General features: G+C 37.2%; 5 protein-coding genes and 1 long non-coding RNA gene across 7 annotated transcripts in view; 2 read left to right on the top strand and 4 right to left on the bottom strand.

The window, feature by feature from the left end:
• Window positions 1-3,237: 3,237 nt before the first annotated feature.
• On the bottom strand, window positions 3,238-4,577 carry LOC126759766 (lymphokine-activated killer T-cell-originated protein kinase). The gene is made up of 3 exons (XM_050474870.1): window positions 4,239-4,577; window positions 3,825-4,183; window positions 3,238-3,768 (listed from the first exon to the last, which is right to left on the bottom strand). The coding sequence occupies exons 1-3, from the start codon at window positions 4,499-4,501 to the stop codon at window positions 3,365-3,367; spliced, it is 1,026 nt and encodes a 341-aa protein (XP_050330827.1). The 5' UTR covers window positions 4,502-4,577; the 3' UTR covers window positions 3,238-3,364.
• A 96-nt stretch (window positions 4,578-4,673) lies between these two features.
• LOC126759786 (NADH dehydrogenase [ubiquinone] 1 beta subcomplex subunit 7) lies at window positions 4,674-5,471 on the top strand. Of its 2 annotated transcripts, XR_007667071.1 has the most exons (3): window positions 4,674-4,777; window positions 4,837-5,280; window positions 5,349-5,471. XR_007667071.1 is itself a non-coding variant. In XM_050474899.1 (2 exons), the coding sequence occupies exon 2, from the start codon at window positions 4,861-4,863 to the stop codon at window positions 5,215-5,217; it is 357 nt and encodes a 118-aa protein (XP_050330856.1). In that variant the 5' UTR covers window positions 4,674-4,777; window positions 4,837-4,860; the 3' UTR covers window positions 5,218-5,471. The 2 variants fall into 2 exon arrangements, 1 of the variants encoding a protein (XP_050330856.1); XM_050474899.1 differs by having other exon boundaries at window positions 4,837-5,471.
• A 6-nt stretch (window positions 5,472-5,477) lies between these two features.
• On the bottom strand, window positions 5,478-9,300 carry LOC126759738 (RNA cytidine acetyltransferase). The gene is made up of 11 exons (XM_050474832.1): window positions 8,989-9,300; window positions 8,482-8,929; window positions 8,255-8,418; window positions 7,712-8,201; window positions 7,131-7,652; window positions 6,969-7,068; window positions 6,716-6,911; window positions 6,428-6,651; window positions 6,190-6,362; window positions 5,732-6,120; window positions 5,478-5,668 (listed from the first exon to the last, which is right to left on the bottom strand). The coding sequence occupies exons 1-11, from the start codon at window positions 9,189-9,191 to the stop codon at window positions 5,554-5,556; spliced, it is 3,024 nt and encodes a 1,007-aa protein (XP_050330789.1). The 5' UTR covers window positions 9,192-9,300; the 3' UTR covers window positions 5,478-5,553.
• Window positions 9,301-9,448: 148 nt separating this feature from the next.
• Window positions 9,449-10,484, bottom strand: LOC126759776 (probable U3 small nucleolar RNA-associated protein 11). The gene is made up of 2 exons (XM_050474886.1): window positions 9,831-10,484; window positions 9,449-9,771 (listed from the first exon to the last, which is right to left on the bottom strand). Exons 1-2 carry the CDS (start codon window positions 10,401-10,403, stop codon window positions 9,562-9,564), a joined length of 783 nt encoding a protein of 260 aa, XP_050330843.1. The 5' UTR covers window positions 10,404-10,484; the 3' UTR covers window positions 9,449-9,561.
• Window positions 10,485-10,612: 128 nt separating this feature from the next.
• LOC126759790 (uncharacterized protein DDB_G0284459) overlaps window positions 10,613-25,335 on the top strand; it is a 504,946-nt gene continuing 490,223 nt past the window's right edge. Inside the window, exon 1 of the mRNA XM_050474902.1 lies at window positions 10,613-11,969. The gene's annotated coding sequence lies outside the window, so the exon portion shown is untranslated. The remainder of the gene's footprint in view (window positions 11,970-25,335) is intronic.
• Window positions 13,867-14,462, bottom strand: LOC126759796 (uncharacterized). Its single transcript, XR_007667078.1, has 2 exons — window positions 14,424-14,462; window positions 13,867-14,145 (listed from the first exon to the last, which is right to left on the bottom strand). It is a non-coding gene; the product is annotated as an uncharacterized LOC126759796 (long non-coding RNA).

The raw sequence follows: 25,335 nt of genomic DNA, 5'->3' as shown, positions 1-25,335 counted from the left end.
TTCTGTCGTTGGGCGTAGTAAATGGGCGTTTTGCTACCGTTGTCAGTAGGTTGTTAGCGCCAGTTAACTTGTGATTTAGAAGATACAATTTATTGATTAGTGCGTACCTGTTACCCCACTGCCGTTTATAAACATATACAAATTCTTGTTTTTTATATCCTGAACGAAGTATATTAAATTTGCCACGAAGTGTGTTACATTCAAAAAAAAATGGAGGCTCCTTAAATTGGACATACATATATATGCGTAGTCGTGGCACTCTGTATACACGTGAACTGAACCCTCAGTTTTTGAAGTACCAATCTGAAACTGCCGATACCGGAACGCTGCAACATATACATACATGCATAGTTGCCTTATACTTGTAGCTTCGATGCAACCGATGTTAACGTTTTTTCTTGTTTTTGTATAATATTACGTTTTATTTAGAATCTGTCTTTATTTAAATGATAAATGTTATTAAAATGACAATAACTTCTTCTTCTACATTGTAGACTGCTGTCCAGTGCTTGGATCGCAAGTACATTATCATGGATCGTCAATCGAGAAAGGTAATATCTATTAAATTCAGCCATAGTTTCTTACAGTGGGCATATTTAGGTCTCGATAGAAGACGTCGTTTCTAACATAAAAAGCTGCATCCACTATAGTGGGGACAAACTTTTTTTGTAAGACTTGAATAACTTTAAAATTTTAATCCGCTCAATTGCACCTGATTTCAATTCCATATGACCTGATCAGTCTGAGTATTGCATTATATCTGTGTAGATTGCTCTTGAGACTGACGTGGGATCTTGACTTTATGAGCCAGAGCTGAGCAAACCTTATCCTGAGCAGAGGGTTCTTTTGATTTTCACATGGTCTCTCCATATATTCCACTTGTCAATTGTAAGGCCAATTGTGGATATTTTCGTGCACTCTCTTTTATGGAGTTTTCGGTATTAATGCCAATGTACCATTCGGTGTGCCAAAGGTCTAGAGCAGTCGGCTCCGGCAGTTCTTTCAAATATTTTCGATCGATATGAATTGACTAAATGAAGAAAAGAGCAGAGTCTGAGCACACCTTTAAAGAGCTTGACAGCCATGCTGATTACGTTTCCTGGTGGTGATTTAAAGGCTAGTGCATTAATTCTGTCATAACCGAGTGATCTTTATCTTTTTTTAGCCAATGCTTTGATCTCCTCCTTCACTTCTACAACATCTATTGCAGCGACGATCTCACAAGCAACGTCTATAAATTTGCTGACTTCTGCAATGCTAAAACTGTCACTATACTCGTTAAAAGCAGAGGAGTTTTGGAGTTCCGTGGTTAAGTCGTCAGCTTTTTCTGTATTGGTTCTGCACCAGAGACTTCTCTATTCATAATTAATTGACATCTGGAGATCTGCCTTTTCATTTGTTTATGAGCCAAAGAATGCTGCTGGATCTCCTGCTTTGCCAGTAACACTTACCGATCCAAACGGGGTTAGATCGCCGAAAAAACAGGCCTTAGCCGGATAAAATCCGGGTCAATTCCGGTGCGTAGAACCGGCTGTCGTGGGAATTGCTTTGTCAGTAAATAGATATCAGTTCCATTTTAGCCCGTTTTAGTAGTGTTTTGTTGAAAGAGATTTCTTCACTCTTTGTTTTGTCACTACTTCATTGAACCAGAGATACATGTAATTGAGCTGAACTGTGTGAGTGCGTAGGTGTCTTTAGTTAAACACTTTCGAGATTGCAAATTCAGAAAGCCTGGACTTTTCGTGAGGTAAAATGATGAATAAGTTAGCTCGACAGCTTAATGACATGTTAATGCTTTGTTCCAAATGCAGGTAAAAAATTTTCTGCCTTTGCAGCGATGAGATAACAGATATTTTTGGCATTATAATCCCCGTCAGCTTTGAATTTGTTTTTGCTTTCGAAATACAATTTTCAGCATAGGTTGAGATGACGAACTATATGTCCTTGCTTTACAAGCTCAATCTAAATGTAGAGGCACGGTCCTGCTGATATATGTCTACTTTAACGTCAGTAAGTGCTCTGACTACTTTTCTGTAGCTTCACTAACCTTGACAAGAACTTTACCTTACCATCTCTACCTATCTTGTAGGTAAACGTGTCTAAACCCAAGTGTCGGATAACTTGTCCGTAATGATTTAATATTTCACTATTTTGCTCATTGTATGGAGAAGAAATTTCAGCCAGTGCAGCGTAGGGTATTAAATGCTCAACAGCATTCGCTTTCCTCAGTTTTATTGACAAAATAAGTCCCCTTCTCTTCTCTAGAAGCTGCTCATTTGTCGTAACCACAGATATCGGACCACTATAGCATATACGAGGTGTGTTCAAAAAGTATCGCGAATTTTGTGTTTTTTCAAAAATTATTTATTTATTCATGAATATCTATTTTGTCCCCTTCAAAGTAATCCCCATGAGATATTATACACTTGTGCCAACGGTTTTTCCAATTTTCGAAGCACTTCCAGAAATCATTTTTTTTATCTTCTTCAGCTCCTCCTTCGATGCTGTCTTTATCTCGTCAAGAGAAGCGTAACGTCGTCCTTTCATGCGTCTCTTCAGTTTAGGGAACAAGAAAAAGTCACAGGGCGCCAGATCTGGGGAATACGGTGGCTGCGGCATCATTAGTGTGTTGGTTTTGTCCAAAAAGTCGCGCACAAGCAACGATGTGTGAGCAGGGGCGTTATCGTGGCGCAAAAGCCAATTTTTGTTCTTCCACAAATCCGGGCGTTTCTGACGAATTGCTTCGCGCAAATTGCGCATAACTTGCAGGTAATATTCCTTATTGACCGTTCTTCCCTGTGGCAAGAACTCATGATGCACCACGCCCCTGCAATCGAAGAAAACTGTCAGCAAACTGTCAGCAAACTGTCGCGATACTTTTTGAACACACCTCGTATGTACGTAGCTTACATACAGACTAACCGACCAAAACAAATTTCTTGTATAGAAAATCTTTTTATTTAACAAGGTGTCTTCACAAAAATTGTAAATCATTATTCTCTAAAGCAATAACATCTCCGGAAAAATTCTTCAGTTCGGACCACTTAGCATATAGCTGCCAGACAAACTGACCCATCAAGCTCAAGTTGTAGAAACCTTGAACCTGTGAAAGGTATTTTCCTTCTTGTTTTCCTTTCTTTATGAGCTTGACAAAATATTCCAATGCTACGCACACAAATTTTTTTATCTGAAATGAGATTTAATTTATTGAAAACTGAAAAAATAAAGTATGCATCCTTAGCAACATAAAATAAAATTTTTTTTTTTTTTTTTGAACATTAATTTCTTATTTAGTCATTCTTCTTTGTATTATCTGACATTAATAATTCTGATTTATTTTTTAATTAGTCAATTCTCTACTCAATTATTGCATCGTTTGGTTATCTTTGTCGGTAACATTATCCTTTTGCAACATTGTCCATATTGTTTTCGCTGTTGGTCTATCTTCGGCACTTTCGTTTGTACAACAATAAAATATCTCCATAATTATATTGTATTCATCCGTTAATTGGAATGCTTGGGGTAGTGGTGGCCGTGTACCACAAGCATATTCGCAAATTTCGGACACTTCTAATTCTGCACTACTGTTGTCAGCCAAGTTTGATGAATTAGAGTTTTCACGGTCGCTGGTCTCTCCCATAAATAGTGTATGTGGTGGCACTAACGAAATGGTTTCATATATTATTAAACCGAAACTAAAAATATCTGCTTTGCAATCGATGACTTCCACTTCATCGATTATTTCGGGTGCAGACCAAAGATTTGTACCTGTAATTACTCCAATTATTGAACAATTGTACAGTAGCAAATTACTTTATGCTTACCAACATATCGTAATTTCGGATTTTTGGTGAAGTCAATCAATCCTTTTTCGTCCATTGGCAAGCTTACACCAAAATCGCATAATTTACATATTTCGAAATCACCTTTCACCAATACGTTAAACGATTTCAAGTCACCGTGTAATAATTTAACTTCTGTATGTAAATAATCCAACGCACTTATTATATCATTAATCATTTTGAGTGTATACTTTGCTGGTAATGCCCCCTCATTGTCCTCATTGCGATCTTCTAACAAAGTACCTAATGAGGTTTTACAGCATTCGAGTGCTAATGTTTCAACACCATCTGAGTTTTTAATTATACCACGAAAACCAACAATATTAGGATGAGATAGCTTCCTGCAAAAATTCCAATTGTTTTTAATCAAATTTCATGAGCAATCAAAATAAATACCTTAAAATATTCGCTTCTTCATGAATTCGTGAATTAAAGAGAGAAGCGTGTTCATTGTTACGTGTTCTTTGAGAAATTCGCTTCACAGCCCAAGGTGAAAGCACTTTTCCACATTTAGGTGAACGTTCCAATTTATAAACATTTACTCCAGTTCCGTATCCAAGATTTTTCATAAATGGTGATGGTGGTATGCGCAATGGTGTACTAAACTTTTGTACATTTTGCAAATGCATACTACGTGTCTCCCGCCTTGGTGTATTCATTATTTTGTTTGTAATACAATAATATTATTAGTTGAAATATATGTTTAACTGAATTCGTTGCTGAAGCTTCTGTTGGTTTTAATTTTGAAGATTGTCAAAATATTGGCGCCACCATGTCATGTTTAATGCGCTGCCATATTTTTATTTCGGACATAAAATATTCCTTTGGGTTGACATCGCCACCAATCTATTACATTTAAGTATCCATTGCTTGTCAAATTTGACGTTTTCTGCAAGCAGCCAGCAAGAAAGAAATCGGCGAGCAATTATATTTACGTAATTTGTTTATACAAATTTCAGTTTTGTCAAAAATATTAATTTTATACATCTAATAGCGAAACGTACAAAACGACGACAGTATGGGTAATGCTTATGCACGTGCCATTAAGCCAGATGTAACGCCTGGCCCTGATTGTGTGCCCACATTCGATCCAATGTTGGGTTTCGAATCACGCAAGGAGCGTGTCATGATAGCGACTGTCGAAGAGATGGAATCTGCTAAATTACCACTAGAAGATCGTGACTACTGTGCACACAAGCTGCTTAAATACCGTGCATGCCGTGCTGATACCTTCCCCTTTGTATACAAATGTCATCATGAGAAACATGACTATTTAACATGCGAATACGAGGACTACGTGTTGCGTATGAAGGAGTTTGAACGCGAGCGAAGATTGCGCGAACGCCAAAAGCAGATCGAGAAGCAGGGTGCTTAGAATTTAGGATATTAAATGCTTAAAAAAGTTTTGTTATACAAATGTGATGGCAGTTGATTGCGGGTATGAAATACGCCTATATGGGAACACATTTCGTTTAAACACAACTTGTAATGTTATTCTTTTTCTAGTTCTGCCCTGTTACTAAAGAAACTGCTTGGACCGCTAAATAGCTTGCACGGTGTCACATTAAATTTTCAAGCAAATAGTCAATGAAAATATATTCTATAAATAAAGCGGAATTAAACAAACGACGAAGGTTAAGGTATATAATTTTTTTTATTCTTAAGTTTTTGTAGTAAAAATCGTTACTACCATGTTAAAAACAAAAAACTATTAAATTAGGGACTTCATAGAGGCTTTAGTCTTTTTACTAAATTTGATTTTCTTCTTTTTCGGTTGCTCTTTAGGCTCGCCTTTCTCTATGGGGTCTTCCAAACGCTTGATTCCACTGTATTGAACAAACAATGTGTAATTAGTATACAAGTACTTTATAAGTATGTAAAATGTGTACCTTTTAACGGATATCAGCTTCGTTTTGCCATCATTATTTGTCAAGGCCTTCGACCAGTCCTCATCGGTGCCCTTAATGGCGAATTCCTTTAAGCTCTCCATTTTCAGCTTTCTAAGTTCCTCCTTTTGTTTCTTCGATAACTGTTGTGCCGTCTCTTCCAATTCGTCGTTGAGCGACAACGAAACTGGTACAAAATCTTCGCCACGGTTCAGCTGTGTCTCACTCTTCATATTGCTCTCGATGTGACCTTCGATAACTGCAAGCAGATATTTGGAAGTTTTTTTGAGCATATCATAGAATTTGGCCAAAATCTGGTTGCCGGGCATATTCAGCTCTGCAGCTATAGTGTCCACTGTTTTGCCCTGTACGCCAATTGCGAGTAGGATAGCCTGTTCAAATTAACGCGAATTAACGCAATGCTTTTGTTTTTGTATATTCTCAGCAAAAATAGTATTTACCTTTTGTAAAGTGTCTATTTGCAGCTCTTGCATTTTTCCTTGGAAGTACAAGGTACTTATATCGCTCACCAAATCCAGTATCAAACGATATTCGATTTGATTGCGCGAGTACGCTTCCAATCGTTCAATATCATGCGGCAGGAAGTAAACATCCAGCGTGTGCTTATCGAGCGCTGTTAAATATAAATTTGTGTGTGTAGGAGCAGGCCAATTTATAAGTTCCATTTTTTACAATTACCTTTATGATCCATTTTCGCCCACTTGTTATCTATGATGGATAATGCTAGACTGGTGGTGAATTCACGAAATGTTTTGCTCAAAAGTTTGGTTATGCGTCGTCTAAAGTCATTGAAGTACAAACTCAACCATTCGGCGCATTTCTTTTCTTGTGTTGCCCCAGATTTATCTAATGTGTGCAGCATAATACAAGAGTGCTCACCAGTCAAATCATTTGCCTTTTGACTGTATTCGAAAAAATATATATATTTGTAAATGAATATATGAAAGTATTTTTGTGCAGCGCTACCTAACATATACTGGCACGAAACCCAAATTTTTCCAAAATTTGAGTAGCTCTTGTGTTAAACCATAAGACGTGCCCAAGTAGTCGATATGTTCCGGCACGCGTTCACTTAAGCGTTTCAACAAGGTGGGGATTTTACGACGTGGCCGAATTTGCTCTTTCAACAAACCCAGTTGCTCTTCTTCCACTTCTTCAATGCCTATATATTGATATAGAAAAATGAATTGAATTGGTTATTTTTCAAAATCTAACTCACCATTAGCATTTTCCCCATCCTGTGGATTTTCACTCAAATCGGTAAATTTACCCTGATAATAATCGCGCAACAGTTTTATTGCACGTTTGCCATAGCCCATCTGAATATAAAACAAAAAACTATTAATGTACATAGTGTCTACTAAAATATTGAACTGCCTACCCTTTGATAGTTGGGATGTGTGGCAATTCGGACCACACGCACGCCGGATAATTTGGGGAAATCCCGATCACCAAATTGTTCCGAAACGTTCCATGGTATCAGATCGCCGCTAGCCTTCTTACCACGCCCCAAGGAATCTGTTATTGTTTGTGATGAAATCTCACCCTCCAATGCAACTTGCACAACAACTAGTATCTCAGGTAGCTGATCCTTGCGCTGAATAGGTCCGAGTAGACAGAAAAGTTGATGCGCCGGCGCATCACTCATCATTTGTAGATCATTAGGACTGTTCTTATAATGTGAAGCTACATATATGGAGACAAGACGATGCAGAAAAGATTCGGCTGCTTTATGATAAGAGAACAGTGCATCACGATCGATATAATAGAGATCGCACACATCCGGTGTTGGACAACCCGAACTGATGTTGGGCACCGTCGTGGCATCTAGACATAACAAATTTATCAACCATGCCTCGATATCATCGCCCTCGCTATAACGAATAGATTCATCGAGTTTAATCTAAAAAGGCATACAAATATTATTTTGGCGCTAGAATCGTTTTTTTAGGTTATACTTACTGGTGGTGGCGCATTATTATCCTTTTGCAACTGTGACATCAATTTTAAGCTAAGGGAACGTCCCGTGCCCTCATAACCGTTAATGGTTGATGCCATGAATATCAAATAGGGACCCATCATCTTTTTTACCAAAGGCAGTGGTATGGCTGCAGCTTCGTCAATCAGCAATAGATCGGCGGCGTTTAAGAGATGTGTGTCGGTGGGTGCAATATATTGTATAGTTTGACGATTGGAACGGGTAATATTGATGCGAATAATCGCTTTCTTGTAATCCGGATTTGTGGAGCGTATAATGGTGTAATCTGCGTGCTCTTGATATTCTAGCGCATCAAAGCCTTTTAGCACAAACTCAAATAGTGTTATCAAATTCTCCGGATGTGGTGAAGTGACGTAGACGTTAACATAACCAAATGCTATTGCCGCGGCAATAGATAGACCCATAGCAGCGGACTTACCACGACCTCTTGCGGCAGTCAGCGTTGTGGGTGGCCTGAGGAATGTATATGAATATATTACCAAAGGAATTTATGTTTTTTAACTTACTTTAATTGCTTCTCGGCTAATGCTTCGATGAACTGTGCTACGGCACGGGCTTGGTCATATGTACGACATTGATTCACTAGCGGTCCAGCGGGTGGGGTATCACGTAAACTTTCCTTCAAGTCTTGCAACATTTCAGTATTTTCAGATTTGCCAACTTCAGCAGGCTACAATTAAGTTATGTTAAGTTTTTAACAGGAAATAATCAATGACAATATTGGTAAAATTACATTAACAGGATCCACGTTGATTGTTTTCGAACTCAACGGTAGCACAGTCAAGTCATCGTTTACAACCAGACAGCGTTTACAATCAGCCAACGAGAGTATCAAGCGTTCATTGAAACGGCATGTGACAGTTTGATGTGCTTCGGTACGAAAACGTTTATGCACATCCATGCTCATTGTGTACAACTGCTTAAGCGATTGCAATGTTTTTAGTAACAGTATTATCAAACCACCGCCTTCAACTGTCTCCACTGTGCGTGCTAGTAAATTGGGTGTAAGCGCTTCAAAATCCTGTAACACACATACGCCATAAGTGCGACCCAGCACTGCATGTGTCTCCGAGTAGTAGCGTCCATGTATTGTTGTGGACACACGGAAGGTGTCAAACATATCCGCATCGTTAACATCAATTTTACCGGCCGCAATTTTTTTAGCGCGCTTACGTCCATGGCTAAATAGACAATTATGAAGATTGCCTTGAAAATATAAATGTATTATTCAGAAACTTACTTCGATATAGCCTCGTCTTTATTTTTATAGCACCATAGCACTGTGGGCCGCGCTTTCACTGTGGATTTCGTCAAAATATCGTACAGTATCGGCACCTGATCACGTCCTTTATCGCCGATTATAATAAACATTGTACGATGACCCAACTTTACGCCATTTTCGATCATCACGCGTATGCGATTGTCAATCTTCTTTTTAACCATTTTTCCAAGTTTAATTAAGTTTTAAAATTCAATAAAATATATTTAAAAAAATATACACTTTTGAACAATATAAGCAAAGACAACGAACACACGTGCAATGTGTTGAATTTTGACAGTCTACGTAGTTTGTTTTGATTCGTGTGTTTACCTCAATCGTTGTTTTGATCAGCGTCAAAAAGTTACCAGATATCGCTTTCAAATATGCATATACCTAACAATTATACGGCAGCACCTCCGCACATACACGAAACAGCTGATTTCCATTCATGCGCCGCAAGTATACAAACATGTTTTTATTTAGTACAAAATATATTTATTTTTTTTATACATAACATTATGAACTCTGCAGTAACTAATATTAGCTTCTAATTTACTTTTTGCGTTCGTATTTAAAGCAATATACTGGTGGCGCATCCTTAGTACCTTTCCTTACTTTTTTAGGTTTCAGTAAGCGTGGCTGTTTCAGTACACGCTTTAGTTGCAGCTTCTGCTGTGCTACCGCCAATTCCTTTTCTCGTTCAATACGTTTGGTGAGCTCCTGGTATGCTTGCTTCTTCAATGCATTGGCTTTTCGTATTTCCTGTGAAATACTTTCAATGATAAAATTGTTGGTCATATGCGCAGTTTTCGTTTACTAACCTGTGGCGTTAGCTCCGGTAATTTCATTTTGTCCAAGTCCTGTATGCGTGGACGATTCGTTTTACGTTCTAGTAAACTTGGATGTGTCTCAAGACGTTGTGCTAATTCCATTTTGCTCAAATCCTTTGCGACAACCTCGCCCTCCTTGTTCTCCTCGAAGAAGGTATGCGCATTTGTCACGGTATTAGCAAAATCAATCATATGCAGCTGTGATTGGAGTCGCTGAATTTTTTTCGTTTCCATGGTACGTTTCATAGTCACATATTGTGTGTCTTGTGTCTCCATCAATGCTTTCTGCACCTTGCTATGCTCATCCGGTTCTTGTTCCTTTTCATGATGTACACCTTCTTCAAGCTTTGAATTAATCATATGATGGTAGAATTCATCGGGATTTTTATTCAGCGCGCGTTTGTGCAGCAATTTCAATGTGCGTTCCTTGTAATGCTCATTGTTCGCTCGTTTCTTGTAATCCTTTTTCTTTTCAAGCAAACCAAGATGTTTGCGTGCCTCTGGTTGGTGACGCTCCCTATGCACCTTTTGATTGCTCTTGGAAGCTTTTTTCCAAGACGACATTGTGATTTATTAAATTGAAAATAGAAAATAGAAATTAATTACTAGAAACACAACCAAGCACTGCTTAAATACGTAAACACATGTGCAAGAGAAAAATAGAAATGTCATACAAATGTCAAACTAGTAAATGTAGTAGAGAGCAAATGCATTCTTGGCGCATTTTTACCGTTTGAATTGACAGTTTTTCTTTTGGTGTGAAAAAATCGACGCGTTAAAATATTTCGTCGCGTTTAATTAAAGAAAATAGTACGGTAGTGGGTTTAAAGTTATTAAATTAGTGCTTAATGTGGTATTAAAGTTAAAGTGCAAATAGTAGTAATGAAATATTCTCTCGCTCGAAAGTGTTTTGGTGTAAAAATGCAGATAATAGTGGGCCACTCAATATACTTTGAAGATCCGACGCAACCGCCGTAGCTGCAAAAATTACTAAAATATCGGGTTTTATCGTCAATTTACAAAGTGTTAATTATGAAATATACTTGTGAAACTGCGGATGATTGCATTTATTTGTTAAAAATAACAGATTTAAATGGAAAATTAAAGTAAGCATTTGCATACGCTCGCATTCATAAATGCACATATGAAAGGAGAAAAAGAGAAGTGCAAGGAAATATAACTGTAAAGTTGCATCCATTTTTGTTCATATGTTTGTGAATGATGAAGAGCAAGAAAACGTCAAATATTAAAAAAAAATGTAAAATATATTCTCGGTTCGTTGTTCGTTTGAATTTTGTAGCGTTTAATTAAAAATATAGTGCGGTACGGGTGTAAAAATTATTAAAATAGTGCTAAATGTGACGTTAAAGTAAAAGTTTAAATAGTAGTAGTGAAATAATCTCTCGATCGAAAGTGTTTTGGTGTAAAATGAAGATAATAGTGAGCCACTCAATAAACTTTGAAGATCCGATACCACCACCGAAGCTTCAGAAATTACTAAAATATCGGGTTTAATCGTCAATTTACAAAGTGTTAATTATGAAATATACGTGTAAAACTGCGGATGATTGATTTATTTGTTGAAAATAACAGATTTAAATGGCAAAATTAAAATGAGCATTGCATACGTTGCCATTCATGAATGCACATATGAAAGGAGAAATAGAGAAGTGCAATGAAATATAACTGTAAAGTTGAATGCATTTTTGTTACTCCGTTTGTGAATGATGATGTGCAAGAAAACGTCAAATGTTAAAAAATTGTAAAAGATTTTCCCGGTTCGTTGTTCGTTTGAAAATTTGTATGGGTTTGTGTATACAATTAACGGAAAAATAAAGTGTTCTTTGTGTTTGCATTTAGAAAACGAACATATCTAAGCATGGATACACATACATACATATGTGAGTACTGTAAAATAATGTATAGATAATAAGTATGTAATAGTTTTCGCACAAACCAGTACGTACTTTTATATATGAAAATGTATCATTTTTCTAATGTCTTACAAAATATGTGAAAATTGAGTGGCCGTAATTTTCTTATGTGTGTTTAATTGTGTAAAGTGGTAAATTCGAGTATAAATGACGAAGCGTCGCAGATTGGATTTAAATTATGTAGCAGCAATTAAAGGTATGTTTATTTTTACATTTGATATAATTATGTATGTACATATAATATTCATATAATGAAAAATACATCTACTTTTACCAATTTGCTTATATACACACATTTGATGGTTAAAAAAAATTGTAGTAGCTTAAAACCGGAAACTATTTTTTGCCGTATCCATTAAATATTTGCCGGAAATGCTTACCACATTGCATACCAACATTCTTCCCGTTTCTTGATATCCGTAGTTGCGAAGTGTCGACATTGTAGTGCATTCAAAATGAGAATGTCGGTAAAGTGGTGGCTTATATCCTCTTGCAAATCAGCAGAACGCGCATTTTGGGATTTTTTTCCTAAGCGCCATTGTTTTGAATATACATATGTACATACATACATATGTATGTATGTATAAAAAAGTGTATTTAAAGAATTGAATATACGTTAACAATCGACGAGTACTACCGATAAAAATTGTCTGGCGGAGAGGAAAATATCTCTGCCGACTCTGAGGACAGCGTTTTGAGAAAAGCGTGTTTAGAGTTTGGGGATTAAATTTTTTTTAATCAAATGTTCAGAGAATATATTTTAAAAATGTACAGTATTGGACAAAACTAAAGCACCCCCTACTATGGTTCAGCTCGAACTTATGTATGTATGTATGTATGTAGCTATTTTCATACAATAAAAATAAATAAATGTAAAATTTTGACGTTTTTCAATGGGTTGCTTATTATTTTTTATTCAAATAAAGCTTTTCATTTTCATTATGCAAAATTAAATAAGTTACATAAATCAACAAAAACATTTATGGTTTAAAAATTAACTGGGCACGATTCCGATTACTTTGGCGGCGGGGTAAAAAAAACGAATTTCCATATAAATGGGGTATGTGCGGATAGGGTAGCTTCTCCAGAGGAGGAATATCCGAAAATAATGTAAAAATAACTAATATTTTTTGAAATATTCACGTTTAAAAATTCAAAAATTTGCACTAAGAAAACATGTTATTTCTCTATGTTTCTCTAAATTTTTTCACATTTTTCTCTTGTTATATTTAAATATACACTTTAAAGATTGAAATAAGTTCACATTTCACTTTTATTTTGTAATATTTTACCTATATTTATTAATTTAAAAAAAAATCACTTAGAACACTCATCGTTGCAAAGGCTAGATTGTTTACAATTATGAGGAAAACGAGCGTTGCCACATCTCAAACACCAAATTTGTAGGATTCTTAACGATTTTTCTTTGTTTATATACATATGCATATATGTATACATATGTATACATATATACTATACATATGTATGTATATGTATAATATGCGATTTATGTTTAATAAAAATAAATAAGTAAAAATCTATAATAATATTGTAAAATTTATATCATATCGGGGTGACTGAAGTACTTTCGCGTAGTACTCCTTTCTGCGTTGGCGGCCTTCGGCCGCGCTTTAAAAAAATAACCCTGGTCGAGCGAATACCCGGGGTGACTGAAGTACTTTCGCGTAGTACTCCTTTCTGCGTTGGCGGCCTTCGGCCGCGCTTTAAAAAAATAACCCTGGTCGAGCGAATACCCGGGGTGACTGAAGTACTTTCGCGTAATACTCCTTTCTGCGTTGGCGGCCTTCGGCCGCGCTTTAAAAAAATAACCCTGGTCGAGCGAATACCCGGGGTGACTGAAGTACTTTCGCGTAGTACTCCTTTCTGCGTTGGCGGCCTTCGGCCGCGCTTTAAAAAAATAACCCTGGTCGAGCGAATACCCGGGGTGACTGAAGTACTTTCGCGTAATACTCCTTTCTGCGTTGGCGGCCTTCGGCCGCCGCTTTAAAAAAATAACCCTGGTCGAGCGAATACCCGGGGTCACTGAAGTACTTTCGCATAGTACTCCTTTCTGCGTTAAAAAAAAAAGTATATTGAGTTTCGTTATAAAGTGGTTATATTTTTTGGTTATCTTGCACTAATATTCAAACAAAGTTTGAGTTTTCATTACAAAATGGTTAAATATTATTATATAATATTATTATATAATATTAGTATATAATATTACATATTTGTTTATTAAATTAAATAAAGAACATATCCATATGAATGGATAGAGGAATTTTTGGGAAAAAAGGCATTTCAGCGAATTTCCTTATTATCACATGGCAGCGCTCCATTTCGTCGTAATTTTAGCACACACATGATGTTCACTACGAGTGTAAAATGTTATTTTTAAAATAAAGATTTCTTCGGTAAAAAAACTGTTAAAAGTGTAAAATGTGGATTTATTTAAAAGTTTATAGTTTAAATTAATTAATTTGAAGTGAAAAATGTGAGTAAAGTGTGTTTAATGCGGTAAAATAGCTTGTTGAAATGCTCGAATTTTGGGAATTTTTGAACTTTAAGGTCGAATATCTCCTAAACTAAGCGTTTGCGGTACCTATAACCATATTTTTTAATCAGGAGGACTTCCTCTTTCCAACGGTACCTTCAAATCGCGGCGCCAAAGAAATCGGAATTGTGCCATTAACTGGATAAAACTAAAGCACCCCTTTCATCGGTTTGAAAATAATACCTGAAAATTAAAAAATAGTAGCAAATCCTTTGTTTTGGGTATCTAAAACGCATATTTTAGGCATATAAGAAATTAAATCATTTACTATATATCATGTGGTACGCCATTCCAAGCAATTTTTTCAGGTTCGAAAGGTTGATCCTTCGTTTTACTGCCTAGAGTTATGCTTAGGATCATTGTCCTGCTGGAACCACCATTACAGTGGCATATCCTTTTCAGCATAAGGTAGCGTCCCGTTTTTTTAAATGTCGGTGTAAACAAACCGGTCCCTTATTCCATTTATTATATGCCCGTGCCCAGAGAAAAAGATTCAGACCATAACATTACCACCGCTATATTTAATGGTCGCAATATAATACTTAGGTTTGAGTCCTTGTCCTTTCGGCCTTCTCAGACATCTTATGCCATTCGATTTTTTAATATTGTATTTCGATTCGTCTGAGAATAAAATGGTATTAAATTTCTGAATGCTCCAATCGAGATGAGCTGTCGCAAATATGAGTTTGGCCTTTCAATTTTTTGCTGAAGTAAAGGACTTTGTAGCGGGACGCCAAAAGAACTACCCGCCCTCAAAAGCTCGTCTTCTAATTGTTCGTGCATTAATTAGTAAACAAAAGTGTTTCTGTATTAGATTGGAAAAGACTGCGGGATCAATTTGGGTAACCTTTTTGATCAATGAATCGTTTCTTTATATAGTTTTTTGCTGTCTTCCTCAGCTGTGCCGAGAAAGTACATTGCTAGTTTGCTGAAATTTATTTATTAATCGGGATCACCATTGATTTTTTTTAACTAATTCTATGTTGAAATAAACCTTTTTGCCAATCACTTATTTTTTTACTTGTAAAGTCGGCTGAATAAGTATTTTCCGCCAATTTTGACTCTTAAACTCTAAATCTCAACTGAACAGTGACGACGTCAAAAATCTCTTGACAAAATGTCTCAATAATACTTGTAACGGTTTATTGTTAACGTCTTCAACGAATAACGTACTTTTACAATAGCGTGGTACAATTTTGCCTAACAAATATTAGGGGGTGCTTTGGTTTTGTCCACTCAGATTTATACTTTTGAAAAGTTTTTCGTATAAAATTTTGTATCCTTAAAGAATATATAACTAATGTTTTATTTTTTATAAATTAATATATATACATTATTGTAACCTATAATAATTGTCCAACTAGTCCTGTTATATTTTTCAAAAATTTAGACATTAAAAAACACAGTAGGGGGTGCTTTAGTTTTGTCCAAGACCTTTCTTTTTACCGCCGTCGAAAAAAAGTTTACTGTGCATTCTTAAAATATGTATTCTTAAAATTTTATTCCCAAAAATCGCCTATTTGAGGGCGTCAGATGTGCCTCTTAAAGCCAAATGCAGCGGGGGTCCAAATATCATGTTCTAATTTATACATATACTTACTATTTCAAGAACAGACTTTGAGTATGATTCATAAGCTATCATTAAACTGTCTCTCTATATTAATTCTTGATTTCATGTTTCTTTAACCCGCTTATGATCGCTCTACCTCAAGTAAATATAATGTTTCCAATTCATGTGTCTACGTACCTAATGCCATAATTATTGGCTTTCAAAGCAAATAGGAGAGTAGAGAATTGGATAACAGAAGAAGAACGTCTGTAATCAATATTTATGTAATTGAGTGCCGAGTGCGCCGCTTATTATTTAACAAAAGCATAAATCAGGGCAACTGATTGAGTGATGAACTGAAGGTGCGAGGGCACTTTGCCGTTGTCCGCAACATAACTGCAAGTGAGTGACGCGTGGCAGTCGCCTTTAGGCTGGTGATTGTTCTAGCTACGCTCTTGTTGTGGGTTTACAGTTACAATGAATTAAGTTGTTATTGCAGTGAAAGTGCTTTGCCCAAATTGTGAGGCAAACGTAGATTGCGCGTCCACAGGGAGTGTTTCAGAGCAGCGAGTGCTTGTCTGTGATTGCGAAATTTTGATAACAAATGCGGTGAACGGGTGTCGCCAGCAAGCTTGCTATTTCCGCATCGTCATAGCAGGCCGCCTCTTCATGTCAAGGCATTGATGCAGATGACATGTCGCTAATCTCTATAGCATGTTGGAGTACTGTTTCACATGCCACCGCTTTGGCGCACAGTGCACAGCGACGATGTTGCACCACTCTTATCGTTTGACACGTGTCCAGCACGTGACTCATGGCTTGCCAGCATGCAACACGTGCAACATGCTACAGTGCAGCGCGGTTGCTACGTGCTTACACAGGCTAAGCGATCACCCGCCTCACTGCCAAGCAATGACAAGCGGGAAAAACAGGAAAAGCGTTGACATTGCATTACCTTTTGCCAGCATGTTTTGCGTACGAGTTCCACCTTTTAGAGGTTGCAAGCATGCCTTGCCTGTCTTTACTGTCATTTGAGCTGTGCGTGAAACGAAAATGCCATTGCGTTGCAGCTTCGTGCAACGTGCACGCACACGCTCACTGGCTCGACACAAAACGGAAGTGGGCGTATACTTCCGCCCAACTCTTTTTCAAACATTTATTAGCCTACGCACACACACACATATTACTTACCTACTAAATCATAGTTTTCCGTGCGCGAACTGACAGCAATGTGTATGCATGAAGAAAAACTGCAAGTGTCAGCGGCGTGTGAGTGGGTGTGGCATTCGTGTTGTTTGCGCCTAATTCGCATGCATAGAAATTATGTGATTACGCGGCTAATCAGCAACAAAAGTGCGAAATAAAAGCAACTAATAAATTTGCTTTCCACACAAACGTTGATTACATCGCCGTGTATTTCGTTGAACAGCGAAATTTGGTTGGCAAAATCATTCCAAAAAAAAAATTATGAAAAACACTAAAATCTATAAATGCGAAAACGAGCCAAATAGAACAACAAATGCAGAATGTCACTATATACTTGATAATCAGGATATCTTGATAATTGGTACTGTATATTCAGCTAGTAGCAAGTTTCAAGTTTCCTCTATTGTATGACGTGTTTGTATCTAAAAAAGTGACGAATATTTGCGATCTGTCTCATCTGTAATTTACAGTGTTTTATTCTCGGTTTTCCGAATTTGTTGCTAAATTTGATTAAAATTTCTTCCTTCCTTCTAATTTTAAGCCGATTCGGCACAGCTGATGAGTCTTATTATATTGGGAAGTTAATTTATATGTAGACCCATATGTATGTATATTATACTATTCATCATATCAGATTCTTTGAGTTTTTACCAATTGATCAAATTTGACACGGACCTTTAAAATAAGCGACCCATACTCGACGTTGTTTGTGCAAAAAATTCAGGTTTCTTGGCTGGAGGTTGGCATTGTCACGCTTCATATCTAAAACCATTAACCAAGCTGTGTTTAGTCGATTCAAAAGAGTTATTGATGTCCTTTGCTATCTTTTCGATGCTAACATGACGACTTTCAAGCACGGTTTCTTTAACTTTTTCGTTGTTATCGTCATTAACAGATGTGGATGGACTACTCATGACTGCATGATGAAAGTTTGCGATCAATTTACGACCTTCACTGAATGCGTTGTACTGCGTGTGTTTGTGATCCTTTTCGCTGCTTGGCGTCAATTGGAGATTCCAAGTGTAGCTAGGTTCTTCTCCACATGGTTTTCGAACGAAGTGGAGGTCTTATCGTTTCTCTGTTTCCTTCGGCGGGTACTGCGTTGAATACTTTCAGAGCTGGAGTGTTTTCATCCATTGAGATGACATGACCTAGCCAGCATAGCCGCTGTCTCTTAATTCGCTGACCTATATCAATGTCGTTATAGAACTCATCGTTCCATCGACTGCAGTATTTGCCGTTGCAAATGCGCAAAGGACCATACATCTTCCGCAGAACCTTCCCTCTCGATAACTCGTTACGTCGGTTCATCAGATGTTGTCATCGTCCATGTCTATGCAACATATAGCAGGACGGGAATAATGTGTGTCTTATAGAGTTTGGTTTTTGTTCGTCGCGAGAGGATTTTACTTCTCAATTGCCTACTTAGTCCGAAGTAGCCCTGTTGGCAAGAGATATTCTCTGTTGGATTTCGAGGCTGATATTTTTGTTGGTGTTAATACAAGTTCCAAGATAGACGAAATTATCTACGACTTCAAATTTATGACAGCTTGATGACAGAAGATATTTCGTCTTGTCCTCGGGCACTACCAGACCCATTTGCTTCCCTTCCTTTTCCAGTCTGGAGAAAACAGAACTAACGGCGCGGATATTGAGACCAATGATATCAATGTCAGCCGCGTGCGGCAGCATCTGTACACTATTATAGAAGATTGTACCTTCTCGTTTAAACTCTGTAGTTCGAGCTATTTTCTCCAGCTCGGGTCTTTTTCAAGATTTGGCTTTTTTTTGCGCATGTTTAATATCTAGTCAGTTGTTGATTTTCCAGGCTTAAAGCCACACTAATAAGGTCCAATCAGTTTGTTGACGGTGGGCTTTAATCTTTCACACAGTACGCTCGATAGAAAAGGGTGTCTCTCGTTTGAGGCTGTTGTTTCTTTTTATACGTGGCGGGTCCCAAACCCAGCGCACAACTCTGGGGAGGGATGGTTCGCCTTCAAACGTATGTTCTTTGGCTACCCAGAGAATAATTGGAATAATAATCGGAAGTCGTGAGCTGTTTGAGCCATATGTAAAAGAATCGTTTCCGGCCACTGCCAAGTGAACGGCACTCAGAGAACTTTCCTCACTTGATTAATTTAGATATTTTTTATATTATTTAGGTATGTAGATAAAAAAATGTGAATCCTGTTTTGCCTATTCTGAGGGCCATTTTGGTTTTTTCTGTTATAGTTTTCTAAAGTGCAGTTCAATCAGCTCTTGGTTACTGTTCTCCAGTTACAAGTTTTGATCATGTGGTATCATTCCAACACTCTAATAGTAGCTACAAGGTGATAGTGTTATTCTTTTATGTATTAGTGGTCATCTCTCTTCATCTTCCAGGAAGCTTTTACGGTTATTTATCGGAGCAGCATGTTTTCTGCACCTCTAATTTTCATAAATCGAATGCTATCCTGGACAACTGAACCGCAGAACGTTCTCATTAAAGGTCTCTTCATATTTTTTTGACTATCAGATTATTACTTTTATTTCTCATTTGAAGCAAAACTAATATTTTATCCACACTTGATCTTTCTGTGTACCCTTGTAAGCATATACGAATACAAATATTTTTTTTTGCGATTTTTCATGTTCCAAAGTTCATTACGCGCGACAATTGGAATTGACTCTCGAATTACAATAATGAAAACACACGTACGTTGGTACTTAAAATCACACACATGCACACACAGCTTTGCATCTCCATCTCGTATTCCGCAAACCCATTGCATCAGTTTGCAATTCAATACCCCATAACAGACCGCAATCAACTCGCCAATCTCCACAATTCTCACACTGCTTAGCATGTGGCAATCACGTTTCGCGTGACAATTCCCTTTACCCACAGGTGTGGTGTGGCAATGTGTGTGTGTGCGCGTGTAATCGTATAAAAGTGATAAAAGCATATGACACCATTTCGCTAGAAAATATGCATAAAATAGATTGTTGTGTTGACATTTCCGCCAAAGCATATCAAAATGAACGCTTCAACACACAGCCACCCGTACACACATATAACCACAAACATATTCGCTTACGCCTTAAAAAACAAGCTATCATAATAATAACAACACGATAATAATAACAACCCTAATCGGACTTGTTACGGTTGTGGCTCGTCGCCGTTTGATCGTGTACCGTGTACCGTGTCCATAATCGGGGTTGATTAAGTCGATGTTAAGTTGGTGGTGCCACCTAGAACAATTGTTAGCGGTAAACTGAAACTTTAAATCATGCGAAACAACTAGCAATTAAAAAAAGAGAGGGTAAATCGGTTAAACTACTGCACTCGTGCGCTACGTGGATCAAGTACGACATATGAGATTTATAGATGAAATTTTTTGTGGTTGATGCTGTTGAGTTTTGGATTCAACGTGCGGCTACACAGTAGTTACGGCTTACGAGTTCTAAATAAAACTGCAACCTGTTAAACATACTGTAGAATTTTTTTGTGGAGTCTACTGTATCGCGAACACAAGTACTTGAGTGGCTCAAAGCATTTAGTGAAGCCCGTGAAGTCATCGAAAACTTGCCTCTTATGAGTCGTGCCTGCATCTCCGCTGACGATAACATCGAAAAAGTTAAAGAAGCAGTGCTTGAAAAGTGTCGAATTGACATCAGAGAAACAGCAGACGATCTCAAAAACTCGTATGAATCGGCCCAACATATTTTGGTTAGTGTTAAGACTAGAGTCTTTTTGGCAAGGACGAAGTCGAGTAGAGGTCGCAAAGGATAGGCTTTGTAACGTATCTGAGGACCCCATACTAATTCATCAAATGCATCATTACTGGTCGCGAGACGTGGATTTTTAAATAATAATGTCGAAAATGTTCAACAATCTTGCGAACGGCGCTCCGATGAGCCGTAAAAAAGTCTGGAGGTACAAAAGGCCATCTTAACCGTTTGTATGGAAAATTAAATCACAGTTCCATCGTACATTTTTTTTTTTGAACGTTCTATGAGCCACTTTGATGAAAAGAGAAAAAGGAAGATATTTTATGATCATAACCGGGAATTTTTTTTAAGATAATGCTAAATCAAACGTTGTATAATCTTACACCAGTTTTTTAAGATGGTTATAAGACTGGACATTATATTTCTATCTCTATATATATTTTTCTCCAAACTCCTAATTATAAAATACGCAAGTTATTCCTATATTCCCCTTACCGAATTTCTAAGTAAATAAACCGCTTTTCTCTTATGTAGCGTGTCAAAACATGTCACAAAATATTGGCTTTGTAATGCAAATTGGAACGGTTTGAAAATTCACACTACCTTAACTGCGGAGGTCCCTTCAAGCTTACATTCATTTACATTTCCACGGTTATTTTTTTTTGTATTTTCTATGCTTGTTCGCTGATGGTACCTCAATGAGGTACCACTTAAACTGACAATCTGCATTCAAATTGTTGTTTAACAACACGTTTTGACTGCGACAATAAATGCTTTTGGGCGCGTGAAGGAAACGTCACCAAACGGTGAATATGTCATACGTGTGCACAATAAATTGCCAACAAGCAAGGACATATTCTTTAGGGTTGGCACTGCCACAACAGAGAGCTTCAAGTCAAAAAAAGGGTTCCACTGCATTTCATTTGTGTGTTATCAAGAACATTTTTCATGTGCGCTACCGTTTATATTGTACAACCCCCTCATGCAGCTTATTTATACATATATGTATGTAAATATAGGGTGGTTCATGCACTATAGTCCGAAGTAGCCCGTCCGCAAGAATTCTTCTGCGTTGGATTTCGAAACTGACATTGTTGTTTGGCGTTAATACTGGTTCCAAGATATACGAAATTATCTACGACTTCGAAGTTATGACCGTCACCAGTGAAGTAGGAGCCAAGTCGCGAGTGCGATGACTGTTTGTTTGATGACAGGAAATAATTCGTGCTGCCTTCGTTCTCTACCAGACCCAGTTGCTTCGCTTCCTTATCTATACTGTAGAAAGCAGAATTAACGGCGCGTTTGTTGAGGCCAATGATATCAATATCTTCGGCGTATGCCAGTAACTGTACATTCTTATAGAAGATGGTACCTTCTCTATTTTGCTCTGCGGCTCGAATTATTTTCTCCAAGACTAGATTGAAGAAGTAGCACGAAAGAGAGTCGCCTTGTCTGAAACCTTGTTTGGTATCTCAACGTCAGTTTATATAGCCGTATTAGTTTTTCGGGATACCAAATTCAGACATAACAGCATTAAGGTTAATCTCCCAGACAATAAAACCTCTATAAGTTAGTATAATATTTGTCAATTAACGTGGAAATGTTGGATTCCCTATTTGTCAACTTATGTTAAGTCATTCAGCAAAAAAAACTAAGGACAGCTGTACCTGGCTTTTAAACTGGTTAACAATAATTAAATCATTTCATACGCAGTACTTAAATGGTTCCATAATCTTTAAAATACATACATATATAATGATAATGATCAGAGTAAGAGCAAGTCGATTTAGCCACGTTCGTCTGTCTGCATATACGCAAACTAGTCTCTCAGTTTTTAAGATATCGGTCTGAAATTTTTCATTCGTGCTTTTCTCGTCAAGCATTTAGCTGCCTTTATCAAAATCATGTTCTTTTGAGAAAAATCTCCTTTATTCTATTTATCTTCACGAAATTTGTCACAGACTATTGCTCCAAAGAAATCTACACTCTGTAAACAAATTATTCAGATTGGACCTCTATAGCATATAGCCATACCAACTGAACGATCAAAATTTTGTTCTTTTTTAGAACACTCTTTTATTTGAAAATATATATTCACAAAATTTGGTAGGGATTTTTGTTTTTTTCATTCAAGCCTACAATCTCCAAACATATCGGACCACTTTAGCATATAGCTTTCATCCAAACTGACCGATTAGAATCAAGTTTTTATATAGTAAGCCATTTTTTGAATTGTTTTATAGTTTCAGTCTAACCGAATTTAATGCTTTTTCTTGTTTTTTTATTTTTTGTTTTTAATAAAACTCATTACAGAACCACCCTGTCTCTACTCCAATTACGTGCGTGTGGCATATGTAGTTAAATTGGTACTCCTGTATTTATACAAGTTAACTCTTCAAGTGTTTTACAGCAGTTGTTATAGTAGTTCTTGTTGTTGTTGATAGCCGGTTATGTGGTGGCTGACAACCCCTAAATTAACCTTAAAACTCTCAAATGCACAATTTATCATTTGGCAACGATGAGCTGCGATTACGAATTTGGCAAGCGCATCTCGTACGATTTTGCCGACATCCTCGTATGCATGTGAGTGAAATATAAATAAATATAAGGTTGGTCTGATGCATAGCATCGTGCGTCTGCCTGTCAGGTTGCCTGTCAATCCTTTGAATTGTTGCTACATATATCCGCCCAGTGCTACCAAATTGTCCCTTCGTCCTTGCGAGCCTGTCAGTTTTCGTGTTTGTACTTCGTCGGTCGCAAATCTGTATCAGATGTGACCCAATGGTGTACTTGTGTATATATTTTATGACCATCGCTGGTGCCATTACCAAACCATTACATTCTGCCTTTATTTTATACTGTTTTTTTTTGTTTTTTTTTTGGAGGGGGTTTTCGTTTTCAAGTTTTTCTTGCTTGTTTTCCCCTATATTACATGCAGCTACACATTTTTCCTCATTTTGGTTTTCATGGTTCATAATTTTTATTTGATTCAAAGTTCAAGTTCTTTCATAAAAAACTTGAAGGGTTACCTAACTGATATTCCCTCTATACATACAAACATACTTATGTGCTGGTGCATTTGTAAATAAAAGTGACAGGTTGTGCACAATGTTGTAATAAATTGTTATTGCTTAGCAATTTGTTGCCTCACTTGGTCGTATGTTAAAACATCTGCATGGATATGAAGCGAATATGTAAGCAGAAGGCAAGGTCGTTTCGGTTATTGTCAAGAAAAAAGTGTATGGTTATGAGTGTTGAGTTTTAAGGTCGTAAAGAGTTAAGTTTCGAATTTCTCGTAATACAGCAGAATTTCTTAAAGAGTACTTTGATTCAGTTTTCATATTTTTATTACCACGAGTAATAAATATTAATGGAGCAGGGATGGAAAATAAGTTAAGTCTTGAAAAAATGTGTCAAACCTCTTCATCACCCTCCAATTAATAGTCCCAGTGAGGATAATCTTAATGTATTTGAAAAAGTCTTGTCGTGATCTTGTTTGTATTTGATGAGATTGATTTATGGAATCATCAATCTCCTCAAACCCTAAACACAGAAGTATCAGCTTTTCAAATAAAGGGTGATCCATTTTGACGCTGCAATCCAATTTCGATGACTTATTTCAGCATTTCCACTGGTAACTGGCGAATGAACGCGTGTTGTTTTGCTCAGGGCCGGTGAAGCGGGATTATCCGTCTAGACTTTAAACTTTACATATCCTCACAGGAAAAAATCTATCGGTGTGATATCACTCGATCTTGGTGGCCAACCGACCGGCCCAAAACGTGAAATTATCTGCTCATCGAAGTGTTCTCTCAATTAATCCATTGGTTGATGCGATTTGTGGGAAGTGACGCCGTCCGTCTTGTTGAAACCAAATGTCGCCGAGATCACGAGCTTCAATTTCAGGCATCAAATAACGGTCGCAATTGACGGTAACGTTCTCACCGGCACCATTTTTGTAGAGTTATGTACCGATGATTCCACCGGCCTACAAACCACACCAAACCGTTGTTTTTTCTGAAAGAAATGGCAGCTTCTTCTTCCTCCCAAATGCGGCAACTTAACTTGTTTTTAACCCATTGAGCCAGAAATTGGCATCAACGCTGAACAAAATTTGGCTAGAAAACGACGGATCTTCTTGGTTTTAAATACCATCACAGCTTGACACGACTCCCGCGTGATCTGGCAAAAAAAAAACTACTGATAAAAGTGCTTCTACTTGCATCACCTGTTATGTCCCGGTTTTAATACTAATATTTCTTCCTGAGATCGCCTTCTGTGCTTCGAAAAATAAATTTTTTCAGTTTTAGTTTCAATTGTTCCATAGCAGCACAGTATTGAAAAAGTACATATCTGGGGTTGTAGAAAATAACAGAATTTAATTTAGGCTTACGCCGCGTCCAAACGTCTATTGTGCCTTCCCCTTTATCACAAAGGCCAAGTACTTGGATGAATTCCATTTATTGAGCTGAGCCAATTATTAAAAAATGAATTCTCGTGGCAGTCCGGGTTAAATTTGAAGTGGCTAAAATGTCATAA

The sequence above is a fragment of the Bactrocera neohumeralis genome, chromosome 5, assembly GCF_024586455.1.
Source record: "Bactrocera neohumeralis isolate Rockhampton chromosome 5, APGP_CSIRO_Bneo_wtdbg2-racon-allhic-juicebox.fasta_v2, whole genome shotgun sequence".
Lineage (NCBI taxonomy): Eukaryota > Metazoa > Arthropoda > Insecta > Diptera > Tephritidae > Bactrocera > Bactrocera neohumeralis.
Note: the sequence above shows the minus strand (reverse complement) of the source record. Positions and strands in the feature narration are given on the sequence as shown.